At 43.9% G+C, this 18,761-nt stretch overlaps 1 protein-coding gene and 1 long non-coding RNA gene across 2 annotated transcripts; both read left to right on the forward strand.

Annotated features, from left to right (window-relative positions):
- The first annotated feature begins 13 nt into the window (after window positions 1-13).
- Window positions 14-6,271, forward strand: LOC104935495 (STAM-binding protein-like A). The gene is made up of 10 exons (XM_010751340.3): window positions 14-184; window positions 1,395-1,619; window positions 1,965-2,040; window positions 2,134-2,229; window positions 2,706-3,105; window positions 3,316-3,440; window positions 3,906-4,043; window positions 4,652-4,764; window positions 4,905-5,004; window positions 5,761-6,271. The coding sequence occupies exons 2-10, from the start codon at window positions 1,414-1,416 to the stop codon at window positions 5,815-5,817; spliced, it is 1,311 nt and encodes a 436-aa protein (XP_010749642.1). The 5' UTR covers window positions 14-184; window positions 1,395-1,413; the 3' UTR covers window positions 5,818-6,271.
- Window positions 6,272-11,651: 5,380 nt separating this feature from the next.
- Window positions 11,652-12,222, forward strand: LOC109141521 (uncharacterized). The gene is made up of 3 exons (XR_003461627.1): window positions 11,652-11,716; window positions 11,877-12,008; window positions 12,117-12,222. It is a non-coding gene; the product is annotated as an uncharacterized LOC109141521 (long non-coding RNA).
- Window positions 12,223-18,761: the final 6,539 nt, after the last annotated feature.

The following is an 18,761-nucleotide window of genomic DNA, read 5'->3' on the forward strand; positions in this document are numbered from 1 at the left end:
CACAGAGACGCTCCCACGCACGCTGGCGTGACGATTCGTCAGGCGGAAGTTGTTTTGATTGCGGAAGTGTACGGATGCTGTAGACGCAGCCCTCTGAAGCTACCTGGTCTGAGCCTGTAATTTGACCGTGTTTTGATCTAGCTACATGTAGGCCTCGGCGAACTTCAGCTTACAGCTCGATCAGGTAAGAATAAAGGCGAAGTATCTCGATGGTTACCAGCTGCTTCATCAGTTTACCATGAAGAGCCCCGTGGCTTTGCTAGGTTGGCTAGTTAGCGGGGCTAACGCGACGTCGTTGACACATTGATCACTTTAATGACAGAGCCAGCGAGATATCAAAAGCCTGTGGAGGAAACGTGTTTTTATGACACCTAGAGCACGTCAATAGACTTATTCACCTAATGCCTTGTAAATGAGCTGAGTGTAACGTTGTGCAACTCAGTACTTGAGCTGGAAAGGGCCAAAGTTTCGCATTTTGACCTGAGTGACAGCAAGCTGAGGGCTGGTTTATCAGTATAAATGTACAGTAACTATGGTGATAAGCTGTGATTTGACCACAGTCCTGTAGTTAGTTTAGCTTTGCTTGTTTACGTGGAAACAGTATAGTCAATCAAAACAATGCTGTTAAAAATGCTTTTATTTTTACTGTAGTGAAAGTGCAGGAATACTATCAGCAACTTGTATTTAAAATATCATTGTGTACAACAGCTGTGTGTGTTATCATATATTGGGTTATTATTACTGATGCATCAGATTATCATACCTACAAGTATGTTTCTAGTTCAAACAAACACTTAAATAAATGAAATTAGTTTAGTATGCAATACTATACAGCTTTTAGGTACCTCTCTCCTCTTACCAGGGCCACACCTCTTGAGCCTATCTGTTAACACTTCGTTGTCCTACTGACCAGCCAAGAAGCCATCAGGGCAAAATCAATACAAGCCACCTGACTATTAGTCAGCATGCTGGTGAAGCGTCCTCACATCTGTCTTTATTTGGTCAGTAAGGAGTAGAGAACCTCAAGTCAAACAAAATGGACCCTCCCAGCAGAGTCATTGCATTTTTCTAAATATACTCAGCCAGTGATTGTCACATTTGTGGCCTTAATACAGGATGTGAGGGGAGAAGGAGACACTGCTTCTTTGTGCTATTTTTATTTTTCTTGAATATTGATCATATCACATGAAGATTTTGTTCTTACTGAAAGACACGCAGCAGTCACGATGGAAGGAAAATGTGAGTTTACAACAGAGGAAGCACTACTCTTATTCTAAAGGAACTACAGTAGCCTTTATTGGAAATAGAAGAAATATATCAGTGTCACAGTGTACACAGAGTTAAATTGCAGATTCCTCTGAATACAGTATTAAATCTTCAGCTTGTCTTCTCAGTGTTCCAGGTTGAGCTGTCATGATGGCAGACCACACCGACATCAGTCTGCAGCCGGAGGAGCGGGTCCGCGCTCTCACCAAAAAGGGAAGCTCAGTGGAAGTTAATGACGATGTGCCTCCTCGCCGCTACTTCCGCTCTGGCATGGAGATGATCCGCATGGCTAACATCTACACAGAGGAGGGCAACATCGAGCACGCCTTCGTCCTTTACAACAAATATATCACGTAAGTGTTTACAGCGGTGGGCTGGACTGAGCTATTGATTGGCTTGTAATATATAATTTATTGTAGATTAAAATGTCAAGTTGAGAGAAAACATGCAGGGAGGGTGAGAACTTTAAAGATCTTTCTCAGAATATGGCTGAATTCTCCTGAAAACGACTTTTACTAAACAGAGTGAATATAAAATCCCCAGTATTTACTCTACATACCTCAGATGAGAGCCAAGTAGTAGTAGTAGAAAAAAAGTAGTCTGTCGATTCAAGTTTTTAGGCCATACTTTTGAATAAGCATTTTTATATATTATGAATATTTTTCAGTTAATAACAAGATTTCTTTCTATTCACAAAGGCTTTTTATAGAAAAACTTCCCAAGCATCGAGATTACAAGACCGCTAACATTCCTGAGAAGAAGGACACACTAAAAGTACGCATAGAGTATTCATACTGTCGTATATCACAGATTTGAATTGTTTGCAAGAACATATTTAAACTTATCATTTTGCTCTTCTGTCTCCAGAAACTAAAGGATGTTGCCTTTCCTCAAGCAGAGATTCTGAAAAAAGCTCTATTGAGGAGATTTGACCAAGAATATGCACAGTATCTTGTCAAAAAGGTAAACTGTCTGTCAATTCCATAACACACTGAAATCAGTGTATTAATTGTATTTATGACACTTAAGTAAACACATTTTAGTTAAGACATTATGATTAACTGCCGTTTTAAACATAATGTAATACAAAAACAAATTCATGTTTACAATACAAGAATTGATTTTACAGTGTGTGAACCCTGAAGGTGGTGAAACATTAATCACCAACACAGCAGCTGCATACCACGGCTGTCATAAGTCATCTGTTGATTGACAGGAGGCCAAACAATGAGATTGAACTTGAATAGTCACATTTTGTTTCACATTTATTTAAAGGAATATTCATTTGAAATCAACTTCGCACGAATTATTCTACAACCAAGCTGCTGCTGTACAAGTCATCAGTAAATCAGCAAAGACTTGAACATCATTTTTAAAAACCAAACAGAGACCACCTCCTGAACCTCAAAATGTTTATGATGCATTTGCTGTGCACTCAGAAAGCGGAGGAGGAGGTCCTGGCGCGGGAGCAGTCTAGGCAGCGAGCGCTGGACGCCGAGCGGGAACGAGTGGCCGAGATGCAGCGGCGGCAGCGGGAGCAGGAGCAGTTCAGTGCCTTTGAGGAGATGATCCGCCGCCAGGAGCTGGAGAAGGAACGCCAGCGTGTGCTGTTGGAGTTTGCCACACCGTCCGCACCATCCCCTGACACACCCCTCATTCCAGGTATCCAGGGCCCCTCTGTCATCTCCCCTACTGCCCCGCAGAGCCCAGGAGACCTGTCCGGTGGCAACAACCACCAATATAATCGCCCTCCTGCGACCATCGGCACACCTGCTACCGCCCCCCCAGTCTTTGACCGGTCTCTCAAGCCCGGGTCTATGGTCAGCCCAGGGAACAACAGTGAGTAATTCTTTCTCCTACACAAGGGGCCGGCCTTCAGAGGATTTAAATACTGCCCTGCTCCTGATTTACAGTATTTATTCTTCTCAGCTGATTTCTTTTCCTCTGACCTACTTCATTTCCTGTCAACACCATGCCATGTTTCAGAACATCACAAGAATCCAGCTTTTGCATTCAGCTTTTGTTTATCCCTCTACATGGTTTTCACAGATACAATGGTGGATGCCCTTCGGCAGTTGGCTGTCCCTGCTGAGCTGTGCCAGAGCTTTCTGAGACTGGCTGAGGCCAACACAAGCCGTTCTGTAGAAACTTGTGGCATCCTGTGTGGCAAACTGGTAAGACACTGGAACAGAGTGGCTGTGTTAAACTCCCTTCTGAATAGAACTGTTACACGAGGCACAAATGTTTGGATAAATGAGATGTGATAAATATTTTTCATGATGTCAGAAGTTAAACTAGGGTTTTGCATCATTGAGTATCGTAACCTGAGATGGTTAGAGAAAGAAATGCCCTTTTCATTCTCCACTGATTGTGTAAAGAATGTGGATTTGTAGATTTTGAATGAATCAGCTGACCACTCATCAACAAGGGGTAGAACATAATCTGATACTTCTGCTGGTCGGGTTAATTTAAAGCTCTTTTTTTCCTTCTTATCAGGATGAGTGTTTTGCTGGCAACAAACCAGTCTGTGCTCTGTTCATTTTATCCACACAGAGTCTTTGGTTAGCTTTTTGGCAGACGCTGCCTTTGCATAATTTAAAGAAATATAATAACGTGACGCTTTTTTGTGTTCATTCCAGACCAGAAATGCATTTACCATTACCCACGTCATCATACCAAAACAGTGTGGTGGACCAGACTATTGTGACACAGAAAATGAGGAGGAACTCTTCCTTATACAGGACCAGTACGATCTCATCACCCTGGGCTGGATACATGTGAGTAAATATGGGCAAATTCTTACCAGTGCTGTCAAATAATCACCTCCTCACTGTGTGGAAACCAAAGAAATCAGCCGCTGCATTGCTGTTACTCAGGAGTACAAGCTCATCCTGTGCTCCAGTTAATACTGTGAGTTGTGTCTGGTATATTCATATTCCTGCTATGACATCATATTAAGATATTACTGCTTCTAAAATGACACTGATCTAAAATATTGTCATTAAACAATAATCTGATACTAGAATATGATATGTTGTGTTTGTGATAAATAATAAATGAATTGTTGTGACCACAACAATGTGACTTAAATCAATATTATAAATTCATAACATGGCATAGCAGATGTATGCAGAATCACTTGCAGTATAACCAACCTGATCTTCAATGCAGTGACATGATATAATACTATTGTTATGATATAATTCCAACCATTGACAGAACACGACAAGACAAACTTGCACAAAATCTGGTTTGGCAACTCCAAGGTTCCCAGAATAAGTTGTCATCGCAATTTGTCATGAAGCCTTATCCTGCCAGTAAACTGAAATGTAAATTATGTGCATATGCAAAGCAGTAACTGACATCTGTATACTATGTTTCCCAGACTCACCCCACACAGACGGCATTCCTGTCCAGCGTCGACCTCCACACACACTGCTCCTACCAGATGATGCTGCCAGAGGCAATTGCTATCGTCTGCTCACCTAAATTCAACGAGTGAGTCAAAATTGTGGTGGAGGGGTGTTTAAGGAGTTTATTTTAGCTGGGTCTCCTTCCTGTTGTTACATGTGTTAGTCAGTGCACTGCCAGTGTATTTTAAGTCAGTCTATGCTAAAGTGTGATTGTGTTTGTCCCAGAACCGGCTATTTCAGGTTGACGGATCGAGGAACAGAGGAGATCTCCACGTGTAAACAGAAAGGCTTTCACCCTCACAGCAAAGAGCCCCCTCTATTTACAGTGAGTTGACCTGTAAAAGTGAAAATGCATATTTATTTCTTAAACCAAGGGGGAAACGTGTCATTATGTCCCAAAGTCACTGTGGATAATCTACAGAACATACTGTGAGCAGTTTTCTCTGGTACTACTTTTTACAAAGAAAAAAACCTTCAGAAGTTGAAGTCATATTGTATATTCTTTAAATCCACAATTTAGTCTGACTTTTGATTCAAACTTCTTTATTTAAGCACGAATGGCTGTGCGATTGTTAGACTAGCCTTAATCAAGTCTTAATTAAGATTAACAGTTCATTCTTCTTAAAAAAGATGAACCAACTTAAATCATTTAAAGAACAATAAGTTACAATTGGGAACAAACAGAAGGGTACAGCAACTTTATTACAACTACAACTCACCTGCCAAAACTTGTGTCGAATCATCACATTTGATTTTCATGCTACCACTGTACCGCTAGAGAGAGAGAGAGAGATTTTTGGAAGTAACTGACCCTTAAAGTAGCTAAGTAAGGGCTTGTGTCTTGTTCTATTGCCTTCATTCAGCTCAGTCAGGTTAAAAAAGCATAAAGTAAACCAAAATATGTGTTTTTGTTATGTAGATTCTGTAAGAAAAGGAAAGGGATTTCATTGCTTTCTTTTCTTTTTTTTAAAAATATACCTTTTTCAGTAATGGCCAACATTAGTGTGTGGGCACTGCATTGTAGCTTTTTTTTTACCTATTTATATGAGCAGACTAACTTATGTCTGTTTCTCCTCCTCAGCATGCAGGACATGCCATCATCACTAATGACACTGTGACGATGGTGGATTTGCGGTGATTTTTTTTCTTTTCCAACAGAACATTCATAGACTGTTTTATCAAACTGAAGACATTTTACTGGAAGAAACACTCATTTTATTTTCAGGACGGTACTGAGCAAGAAGCAACACCGGCCACGAGTTTAGCATTTATATGGATTTCAATTGTTCCCAAAGGGAACAACATTGTGAAACTTTTTTTTTCGCTCTTTATGAAAAATGCCACATATTATTGCACTTTCTAAGCAAACAACTACTACCCGCTTAATGGACTGGCAATGCCCTGACTCTTCAACCCCTCTGTTTTTGTCAGTATATGCTCCAGCTCCTTACTGTTCCACTTTTTTGCCATTAATAAAAAAATGTATGTTTGTCAGTGACTGATAAGTGTCTGGAAACTCAACCATTGTTTCTTAAATGTCATCAAAGTTTGGTTCTGCCTGACAGATAAAGTGCCAAGGATGAGAACATTCACTTGTTGAGTCACTCAGTTCATTGTGCGTCATGAAGTTCAGTGTGGAGTTTATAATCAAATTCTTTTGACTGTGTTTCCTTCATAAAAAGTGCTATTAGCGATGGGAGAAAGGAAAGCCAGTTTGTTACTCAGGTATGCAGGCAGTGTTGCTGTTGCTGCTCTGTATTCTATTTTTTTAATATACAAACACTATCACTCCACAGTATCCATGATCTATTAAGGGTTTTGTTTAGTTTAATTCCTACTTATGATAGATGCACTTATTATTTCTTCGTTCTTTGTGTTTTTTTGTGGAAAGGGGTTAGTAGTACCTACATAATGTGTCCATGATACAGAGGACATGTCTGCAGCAGGTAATCTGAATGTACAGTACTTTCTACTACACATTACTAACCACCTGGCCATGGTTCATGCCTTTAACATGTTTGCTCCCTCCTCTTGATAGAATGACTAGCTCTAATTATGGGAATACCTTCAATGAATTAAATGCCAAGATAAAATAAACTTATTACAGATAAATTTATTCTGTTTGTAGTGTTTGTCCGGTACAAATTTAAAGTATAGTTACAGACAGGGCTTAATTTGTGCCGGATCCTGCCGGAACAAGATCCGGAACCTATTGGATCGGATCCGGCACCGCCTCTGTCAATGAACATCTGAAAATAAACTGTGTGCAGGGGTGTCTTCATGGGACGCTGGGGAGATGTTCCCACCACTATTTATTATGAACAATTTTGTTCCAACATATAACTATTGTGACCAAAAATGCCCACATAATCAACCGAAACATCTAAAACAATCGGGTCGGGATGACTGCCTGACTTGCAACAATATGACTGATATATCGGTTACGCGCATAACCGAGCAGAGCAAACTGCAGACATCCAGAGGGGATTTCTTTGATAGGTCCACTCCTCGTCCTCCATATCATATTCTATCATAAATATAGCCTGAAATACGCCAACGTTAGCTGATCTGTCTCATATTCATACTGTGTGCACCTTTCACAAACCGCATCAGCTGCGGTCCAGTTTGTTTTTCTTTTTTTCTGCAACAGCTGATCAGCGGATATTTATCACCTGGAGCGTAGCGCATACACATGAGCGGCATGGGGAAACAGATCTGCGCTGCTCCTGAATTAAGAAAGATGCGGCTGTGTGCATATCCAGCCTCCAAGGATTTAATTTTCTGTGTTTGCGGCTCTGTCCCGAGATATATGCGTATGAGGTGAAGTTGGTTCGTTCGATATTCGCTTGACATTCGTCTGGGACCGTCTGCAAATTAGACGTTTCAGTGTGAATTTAGTCATAAAAAATATTCACTAAAAATCAATAAAATAACTTTTTACCATTCTTTTTGTTGTAGTAGGTCATACTTCTAATGCCCTAACCCCCCCCCCCCCCTTTCAATATCTCTCTGCTCTACATCAGGTCTACAGAATTCGGGGTGGTTTGAATCACCACAACATAGGTCATACTTCTAATGCCCTAACTACTACAGGTGAGATTTTCTGAAATAATACCTTATAATTCATTGTAATGTACTACCAAATGTGTTACGATACGATACGGTAAGATTTGCAAATTAGATGTGTTAGCCACACCCCCTTCGGAATCAGGTATAAGAGCAGACTCCTTCCCTGGTCCCTTACATCTTTCTACAGTGTGAGGAAGGTAAGGCAGCAATGAGCTTTGTGTGAGGTTGTAAAGATTAAGTTTTCGTCATGGTTAATTTCTAAAAATTAAGTGTTTTTACAAGCAGGAGCTTTTGAGGCTCCTGCTTGTTATCTGCACAATAAGTAACGCGTACATTACGTACGAGATTAACAAAGCTGTACAATAATCCATCCTGCTTGTTGTTGCCTACCGCCCAGCAGGGGCTGGCTCAATTTGTGGCATCTGCACCTAGTAGTAGCACTTCCGGACCTGCTGTGGCAGCTGCCAGTGTCTGTGGCAGATGCCACTGACTTGCAAAAAAAAGTTCACATCAGTGACTGTATCATTTTGGCTGACATTGCGCCCATAGGGATACAGAGTACTGAACAGACCCATCCCTACTAGCTATTCTGTGAACTCAATTTGGAAGAGAAATTTCAGGAATGTTGTATAATATGTTGAATTGTTTACTCTGTCTATTCCTTTTTAGAAAATGAAAAGACGAAAGCAAAAGGTAGACATATGGGAGGAAGCTGGAGGAGTAGAGAGTGTTGTGACAGCATTTGCACAAGAGAATTTGCCCGCCAAGTCTGGCATATCCTACACCTCACCTGTGTGGTCTAAAATTTGCCAGACACTTTTTGCTAATGATACCAAGCCCAGACGACATTGGTTGTGGGTGGTATGGTCTGAGAATAGGAGAAACCTTAAGGTCGCAAGATTTAAATCTCAAGGCCATGAGCCTGTAGCAACACAAGATGTGGAAATACAAGGTGAAGCAGAGCTAGAGCCATGTAGGGACCATGAGGCCATCATGGTTGAAGAGCTCACTATACCTGAAGAGGATGAAGGCAAAAAGCCCTTGTTAGCATCAAAAAGCCATCATCCCAGTATAGACGCAAACAATGATGTGCCAATTTTGATTGCAGAGTATGCAGTAGAAGATGACACGGCTGAAAACACAACAGACAAACAGACAGGCAAACCAACAGGCAATAAGAAATCAAGAAAAATAAATAAAAGAAGGAAATTAGGCACTCTTCCAAGAACCTTTAAAATATCAATTAATAAAAAAAACATGGGAATCAATCAGGCCAGTTGAAGGAAGCAAGAAATTAAAGCCGTCTTGGACTTTATAATGAATTCAGCAAGAAGAATCCTTGTTGTGTGTTGGCCTTCAAATATCAAAATGTGAAGTCAGCTGACAGCAGGAAAAGGAACTGCCCATATATGCACCTAAAAGCTGTCTGTACTTTTCCAACATGTAAGGCCTATTACACATTTTGGTTAGCGAAAAAGCCCCAAAGAGGTCAGAAAGAAATTTCACTGAAAGTGTGTAGACATGGACAAGCTCATCATCTTAGAAGGCATACAAAGATGAGGCCAGCATCCAGCATAAGAAGGGGGAAAATTGCAAAAAAGATATCGCAAGGAGTAAGTCAAACATATTATGACTTATTAGGATCAACACAGAAAGAAGCCATTGCTGCTGGAAATCTAACCCAGGCCCTAAACAGAGATATTCTTAAAACAATTGGATATGAGGTCAGGAAGGCAGCACATCTCCATCATAATGTATAAATGGAGGTTCACATGACCCAGCAGATCATAAAAGAATGCAACACATGTTTTATCCACCTGCCCGGCTACATCCAGAGTTTTCAATTGGACCCTTTCTGTGTACATATGTACACAGAAAAAGGAATTGGCATTTTGTTGGCACATCTTCGACAGAAGAAAAAAGTTCATCTTTATCTGGATGCAACTGGAAGCATTGTGTCCAATATCCCTGAACAAAAAAAAGGAATCTTTACTATGCCCTTGTATTGGCTGGACAGGGCAGAGGAACACCACCACTACCAGTGGCAGAGATGGTATCAAACGACCAGACAGTGCCTACAATCTCCTATTGGCTGATGAGATTCCTTCACACGCTGTGCAAATTTACAAGGAAGAATGTGGGCTATGTTGAGACAGACTTCAGTTGGGCACTCATACAGGCAGTGCTCACAGCATTCAATAGAGAGTCTATCATAGCATATCTGGACAGAAGCTTTACTGTCTGCCACGGCAGGCAGGAGTGGAAGTCCTTCACAGTTATACACCTCTGCTCAGCCCATATCTTAAAAGCAGTGTCTCAGATCATAGGCAAGAATGTGACTGACAAAGGTCACAAAGAATTTCTGACCTTTGTGTTCGCCAGACTGCAGAACAGTCGAACCCTGCAAGAAGGTGTGAACATCTTCCGGTGTCTCTGCATCATATTGCTCAGCAAGAATTGCAGTGAAGTTGTGGAGGAGAATTTACAAAGTGTGAACATACAGTGTCATCAGACTCTGAAGTAACTGAGAACTATGAGGATGCATTTTGTCATTCTCAGACAATTGCAGGCAGCTCTCCATTTTCTGCTGTTTTTCGACATGCATGTGATGATGCAAAGGAGAAGATTGATGCAGAACAGTCTTTAGAAGAGCCATCAGATGACAACCTCTATTACTGTCCTGGCATTGTTAAAGTACTACTGGATAATTACATGCCCATTGTGGTGTCTCGCTGGTAGTGGACCCAAAAATGCAGAGGAGCAGAGTTTGCCAAATAAGCAGCCGTTTATTAGACCACGGGAAACAGGGGCAGGGGGTGTCACGGGCGCCAGGAAGGCAGCAGGGGCAGGGGAGCTCACGGGGGGAGCTTGAGCCGGGGCCGAGGTAGGGAGAGGCCGTCGAGGGGTTTAGGCTGGGGCGGACTGGTGCAGAAGCCTGGTGGTGAGGAGGGCGAAGAGCTGGAGTCTGGAGACAGAAATAAAAGTCAATACTCAGATAAATCTCAGTTTACAAAGTCTTATGAGGAGCCTAGTTGATCTACCACGACGCGGTGACAATCTGGCAGCAGCATGCAGGAGGCCAGCCTGTAAATACTGCTCGAGATGATCAGCTTCAGGTGTGTGCAGACAGCTCCACAGCACCACACCCATCCCTGTAATGAGAGCACCTGGAGCCCAACCCCCAGCCTAGACACCACACCCATATTCCCATTTTGGAGTGGAATCATGCTGGGAGATCTGACGCAACCTGCTGTTGACATAAACAAGAAAAACCTGAGGGAAGAAGAAGTAAATGAAGAGTGGACTGATAGGACAGACCAGGAGACAGACCAACACAAGGACTGCAATGATGAGTGTAGTGATCAGAAAGAGGAAGATGAAGAGTTGCTGGAAGACAGGACTGAAAAAACAAGGAAGACAAACTGTCATGTCGAACAATGGTTTGGAATAGTAAAACATCACATCTTAAGGAAAAAAAACAATTGCGACCTGGGACCTTCACCCGAACCATGTACAGATCCCTACAGGATAGATATATTGAGCATATAATGAAACACAACTTGCCTGATCATCTCATTACAAAGCCTCAAACATTCATGGATATAAAGTTGTCAGAGGAGACATGGGCCAAAAAGGATCAGCCAGAAGAGAAAGTTGGGCAGTCCAAATATTATACTGCTCCAGACAAGATGCCAGTACCTAAACAGAAGAGGGTGAAAAAGAGGAGAAAAGGCCATGTCAAAAGTGATGAGGCCTTAGACCCTTCCTCCATCCCTGACAGGACTCAAGAAAAGGCAACACAAAGCCAGCTGCTAAGGCTAACAACTGAGAAGATAAAATCAAAGAAAAAGGAAGGTCTCATACAAGGAAATGTTCACAAAAGTGTCATTCCTGATGGAACCTTGGAAAAGGCTGCAGAAGGAGATGCCACCACACTTCAGAACAGTGCTGATAGACTACGTTCTGAGGTATGTGATAAATCACTATGAACTTACATTCAAAACATTCAGAGCTGAAGTAGACAGCTAATGGCCAATGTATTGTTTTGATCTCTGCTCCCCTAAGATTTATTTGGTGCATATAAAAAAATAAGATGTAATAAGTATTTTCTTTTATAAACTACTGTAGGTAAACACACTGTGGAAAATGAGAGAAACAGAGATTGTCGTTGCAGCCATTAAATCATCTGACAATTTGTCCATCTGTCTACGACACAAAGATTTCCTGTCACTGAGACCTCACAAACTCCTTGATGGCGAGGTAAAAGAATATTAATTCCATTACATGTCCCATTACATATTAAAATGACTTCTTACAATATAACCAACATTTTTTAGTTTTTTTTGTAATTGGGGTTTTGTCTTTCAGACAATAGATTTCTTCATTCACACCATTCTGAAGAAGATGGGTTCAAAACGACTGTACCTACTAGACCACCTTGTTATGGGTGTTATTCTTGTCACAATCCACTCCGGTCCCCTGCTTGCTTTTCCCTCTTACCTGCACCCAGTAACTTTCCACTCACCTGTCAGCCCCGCCTCCTCATCAGTCACCATGGTTTCTCCCGCCTCCCACACCTGCTCCTCATCACTAATCAACCCTGTATTTAAGCACCAACCTCCAGACACTCTTTGCCAGATTGTTCTTCGCGTCATGCAAGTCTTTCCAGCACTTTTGTCCGGACTGATCTCCCGTTGCCGACCCTGCCTGCCTTTGACCTGCTCGTCTGTCTCTGCCCCGGTAATCACCTCAGCTTTTCGTCCCCGACCACGAGTTCTGCCTCAGTGTTTCTGGTGTCTGTCTGCCTGTTTCCCTGGCTGTTTGGAGGTTTCCCCGGGCAGTCTGTCCCCCTGCTCCAGTTCGTTGCCACAGACTCTCCGATTGAACTCAGGACTTATTCCCTCTCTCTCACCTGCCATATCGCCTGCTGTGAGTTTCTCAATAAGGAACATTACTAAGTATCCCTTGCTGTTGTGCTGCATTTGGGTCCTACACAAGCCCGTTTCAGTACAATCTGGCCAAAGCATGGATCCAGCACACACCGCTTCGCCAGAGCTACGCCTGGAGAGGGTGGAGAACATTCTCCAGCGACACGAGGCATTGGTTGCTTCCACCGCAGCCGAGGTACGCCAGGCTACCGTCACTCAACAACAGGCTGCCGCTAACCAGGAGCAGACATTAGCGGCATTAGCTTCACAGATCCAGCAGCTCACTACTGTGCTCTCACAGAATATGGTCCAGAACCTACCTGCAACAGCGCCTGCTGCCGTACTCCAACCAACGCCACCTGGTCCAGTTTCTGAACCCCGAGTTGGGGCTCCGGAACGTTATGCGGGGAACCCAGAGGTCTGTAATCCGTTTATTACGAACTGCTCAATCCTGTTCGCCCTGCAGCCACACACATTCGCCTCTGAGGAGGCCAAAGTGGCGTTCACCATTAATCACCTCACGGGGAGGGCCCGCCTGTGGGGAACCGCTGAATGGGAACGTCAAACTCCTGCTTGCAGCTCCTTCAGAGACTTCGCTGCTGAGCTCCGGAAGGTTTTTGGCCCACCTTCCCAGGGTCCAGATGCTATGGGCGGTCTCCTGAACCTCCACCAGGGGGACCGCTCCGTGGCTGACTACTCTATTGACTTTCGCACCAGGGCTCGCCAGAGTAAATGGAACACCGAGGCCCAGTGCGACGCCTACCTACAGGGGCTTGAGGAGTATGTTAAGGACGAGCTGGTGTCATATGATCTCCCTGCCACTTTGGATGAGCTCATCGAACTCACACGGCGGGTGGACCGACGCATCCAGGCCAGGCGGGAGGAGAGACGGCGAGGACGGTTTGGGCATCCTCTTCCTTCCCAGTTCCGTGCAGTACCGGAGGTATCCTCTTCCCGGCCTGAACCTCAGAGGGGAGATTCAGAACCTATGCAGGTTGGCAGAACCACTCTGTCACCAGAGGAACGCCAGCGTCGTCAAAGACACAACCTATGTCTGTACTGTGGACAAGACGGACACTTCGTCTCCAGGTGTCCAGCAAAAAGCCAGGTCTCACCAGTAGCGAGGGATGTACTGGTGAGTCCGACCTCTGAACTGTCCCTCAGGAAACGCCCCCTCTGCCATGGTCGCCTGCTGCTACCAGGGGGCTCCCAATCCCTTGCCGTCTTCATTGACTCTGGCGCCGACGTCTCCATTATAAATGAAGAGCTGGCCCAGCAGTTGGAGATAGAAAGGGTTCCACTGCCTCAGCCTGTCCCCGCCAACGCCCTGGACGGTCACCTGCTGGGGACCGTCACTCATCAGACTGTTCCAGTGCAGATGCTTCTCTCCGGCAACCACCACGAAACTATCACGTTTCACATCTTGGACTCTCCGCGTATCCCGCTCGGCCTGTCACCAAGTCTGTCTCAAGCAGGCCTCCGCTCCTCAGTCCAGGCCCTGCACCACGTTGGCTCCTGATCTGATGGGGGTCCCGCCAGAGTACCACGATTTCAGGGAGGTTTTCAGCTAGGCGAAGGCGACCTCTTTGCCTCCACACCGTCCATATGACTGTGCCATAGATCTTCTACCCGGCACCAGTCCTCCCCGAGGTCATCTATACTCCCTGTCCGCACCAGCGAGGAAGGCCATGGAGGACTACATTAACGACTCCCTGGCGGCTGGCATCATCCGTCCGTCATCCTCCCCTGCTGGAGCGGGGTTCTTTTTTGTCGAGAAGAAGGACAAATCATTGAGGCCCTGCATCGACTACCGAGGCCTCAACGACATAGCGGTGAAGAATCGGTATCCCCTCCCCCTCATCTCGTCTGCCTTTGAACTCCTGGAGGGGGCTACCATCTTCACCAAACTGGACCTCCGCAACACCTACCACCTGGTGCGAATTCGGGAGGGCGACGAGTGGAAGACAGCATTCAACACACCTACTGGACACTATGAATACCTGGTGATGCCTTTTGGCCTCACCAACGCCCCCGCCGTCTTCCAGGCTCTGGTCAACGACGTGCTCCGGGACATGCTTAACAAGCATGTCTTCGTCTACTTGGATGATATTCTAATTTATAGTAAGGGCACAATAGGGGGTTAGAAGATGACAGTGCGAACAAACAGAGAAAGCTGATCTCCCATGTTCAGTGTAAAGAAATGTATAATGTCACACTCAGAGGCAGGAGAGTGTCTTCACAGGTTTCTAATAGGGAGTTATTAAAGAAGGGCATGTGTAATGAAAGGGAAAGTAGAAAGAAGATTAAGGAAAAGAGGCCAGTAGGAAACAGGAACAGACAAATACAGTATGGGGTGGAAAGGAGGTCATAGGTTTCAATCACAAAGCAGGTTTCAAACAAACTCTGAGTCAATCCTGAACTGGTTGAGCTAACTCTGAGATAGGAAACTCTGAGTTTTTCGGTTTCACAACAGCTGATTTGAGTTGGTTTAATCAACTCAGAGTAGTTTAACCTGGAGTTAATCATGAGCTCCACAGACATATAAAGCCAAATCAATGGAGCCCAGATCGATGATTGAACATGGAACAGACAGGAAGAGGGCAGCATTTTCACCCAATAGAATTGAGAAATATAATGACTGCATATGGAGAATAGGAGCATGTCTTTAGAAAAAAGTGCAACAACTGCAGCGCTGCTAAGAGAGAAGGGAGAGGGCTGGGAGAGCATTGCTGCTCGGGTCAATGCGTAAGTTTAAATGTAATATTTTGCAATCACAATACTATTGAAGGGCAAATGCATGAATGGAGCCTATTAATTTATTTCAGGTAGGTGCAATCCGGCGGGGAGAAGCGCCTTGGCAGCAACTCAAGATAAATATAAAAACATTGTTCAAACAGGTCAGACATCTGCATGACTTGACTCTGAACTTCTCTTTTGATTCCTTCCATAAGCTCGTTAAACACTCAAAATGTCTTCTTTATATTGTATTAAAAAATGAAAGCCTAATAAACTAACCCAGATTTTTACTCAGCCAACAGAAAGAGGGCAAGATGCCCGAAAAACAGGTGGTGGCCACAGCCCCACCTCTAACGGAGGAGGGAGCTGGCCCTGAGCCAGAATGGTGGGAAGGCCAGTGGCAGAGGGAATTCCTGGTGGGAGCTCATCCCTGAGCCCCCACCTCCAAGACACAAGTGCCTACATAAAATGTAAATTCTCTGCCTATATATCTCCTCTTTTGGGTGCCTATTCCACAAATATTTCTTTCCCCTGTCATGTCTTTCATTTTATCCCACAGATTCTGATGGTGCCATCTGCCTGGTGGAGCCCCCTCACGCCACAGCAGACCCTGCAACTGTAAGTAGGCAACACTCCGAAGATTTTTTGCTGAATGGTAGTTTAAGTATAGTAAAAATATCACTCATCTCCAGGACGAAGACAATGAGGAGGAAACAATGTCTGCTGCCTTCACAGAGGAGGATCCTGAAAGGCCTATTGAGGTAGAGTCTTTATGTTACCAAGATTTCTCTCCCACTGACACTTCTGACCACTGTGGTGGAGTACAAGTGACACATGAAGTATTAACATATCTCATCCTTGCTCAGAGTGTGGCTGGGCAGCAGCAGGAGACTCCCCTGACGCCTCAAACTGCAGAGATTGACACAGTGAGACAGCTGTTCATAGAACCCCAGAGATTTAATTGTGTGGAATTCATGTGCAACAGGTTAATTTTATGTCCTCTTTATGTATTCCCAGTTACCAGTAAAAGAAATTTATAAAATTTCACCTCCTAAAAAAAATCCAGAAAGACCGATAAAGAAATGCTTTAAACCTCGACCGCCAGATTAAAAAAGCAGATTTGGAAATCCAAATACTGGAACATAAATTAAAGGTGGTGCATGGTCACATGTCCAATTATGTCAATGTTTTAACTATTGGAACATTAACTTAACTAGCTTTTGTATTTGTAGGGAATAAAGAAGACCAACTGAAAATGTGCCTCATGTTTTAATTTGTGTGGTGCTTTTAAAACTCAAAAGTATTAGTAGAAATCATGTCTCTGACCGCTCGCGTCCATCCTGCATAGCTGGCAGGTGGACGGGGTCTTCATCGGGGTCACAATCTGTAGGCGGGGTGTTGCTCTCCTCTAATAGTGGCGATATATGAAGACAACACATGCCACAATAATATCGCAGGCCCTCTCAGGGGTCACCCTGAGGTGACGTAGGCACTGGAAAACGGGCTTTCAGCAGGCCTATGGTCATCTCCACCCGGGCTCTCGTCCGCTGTGAGCACGGTTGAAGTTTTGTTGGGGGCCTGGCTCAGGGCCGGGTAAGGGGTCAGCAGCCTTGGTTGGCAGGGGTACCCTGTCACCCAGCAGAAGGCCGCAAAACTCTCCGTAAATGTAGAGAGGAATGCATGGGGTGTTGTAAAGGGGGGAGACAAGAAGAATTTTACTGCAAATCTTCAGGTTTCTCACCGTGCGCTGCAGCCTGGCATCAGAGGTTTGGACTCGCGGTATATCCTTGATCATGAAACAGACCCAGGCCACTTGGCCTCCACATAGAGATTATGTGGCAGCATCACAATATGATCTTGACAGTGCAGCAGAATGATAATATTAGTTAAATTAGGAGGAAGTGCTTAACACAGTGAAACTTCTTAGTCTACATGTACCTGCACAGTTAATGCTGTGAATGGACTTCCTATCACATAATCAGCCTCATTATGTGAGGGAGCCGTGATGGGAATGTGTGTACCATCTATGCAGCCAATCACATTGGGAAATCCTAAAACAAATAAAAATAATAAAAATTACTAATTCAAGTCGTGAGGTGGCAGCACAAGTCAAAACAGCCTGATTAAAGGAATCAACAGATTTCTACATCCTTCACCTGCGATCCTGTGGAACTCTTCCTTAATGGCCCTACAGTTTTTGTCCAGGAAGACAACAAATAAGGCAAAAGTCTTTTCAGGGCGAGGCAGACTCTCATGATCCTCCCCACCCGCGAATGGCCCTGCAACAGTTTGGCCTTACTCAAGTGCTCAGCATCTCCGGAGTTTACAAAAAACTGCCATTGGCAAAAAACAACGCAGACGCCACACACAAAATCTGCTGCGATGTGAGCGCATGACTGCGACTCGTGTGTTTGAAATGTGCGGACGGATGAGGTTGTGTATGTAAAATTATAGACTGTGAACTAAAACGGTACCGCTCAAAAAGAAAATTGTCCGAGGGCTGAAATATCTATGCGTGGTCTGAGTACTCTCTGCCGACAGATAGATAATTCCCTGCGCAGGATGCTGCACCTTCGTCCACAGGATCGTGATCAAAAGGACACGCCATGTTAAAACGTTGCCTCTGGAACTAGAGGACGTTTGACAGCGCAGGAATGAGGAAATCAAATTAAGTATGTGGCTTCCAAAGTGGGGGAGACAGAGAGAAACTCAGGGTTTCTCAGGTAAACCTGGTCCCGACCAGGTTAGATTCACGGAGATGTTACTATGGCAACTGAGCTTGAGGTTAAGTTTTACCTCACGTTGTTGAAACAGGGTTAGAAGTTAACCCTCTCTCTCGGGTTTGACTGACCCTCCTTTGGAAACGGAAAACCTGAGTTTCCGTGATTCCAGGGTTAACAAACTCTGAGTTTTCAATAAACCTGCTTTGTGAAACGGCCCCTGCGTTTTTTTTTTGTTGTTGTTTTTGTTTTGCATCCTGACAATGTACAGTGATCTAAACATGGATTACAATCTCTGAATTCACAGTCAGGCTAAACCCACTGAATGTGCAGTTACTTTTAATTTAGTGGGATAGCTGATAGCTAGATTACAGCAAAGTCTCAGTTCCCAGATGCTTACAGCGAGTTAATGAAGAAGAGGTGTGGAACAGAGGGGTAAACATAACCCTGTCCCAATTTTTGAAGCATGTTGCTGGCATAATTTTCCCAAACAATAACATTTCTCTGTTTCAACATTGTGATACGTTTCATCTTGTGCTACTTTAAAATAGAAAATGTGGTTTCAATCATGTTTTGCACTTAAAATAACCTGTATAACACAAAGAATCAAGACGGGATAAATAAACCTT

Source organism: Larimichthys crocea, chromosome III (genome assembly GCF_000972845.2).
Source record: "Larimichthys crocea isolate SSNF chromosome III, L_crocea_2.0, whole genome shotgun sequence".
NCBI lineage: Eukaryota > Metazoa > Chordata > Actinopteri > Sciaenidae > Larimichthys > Larimichthys crocea.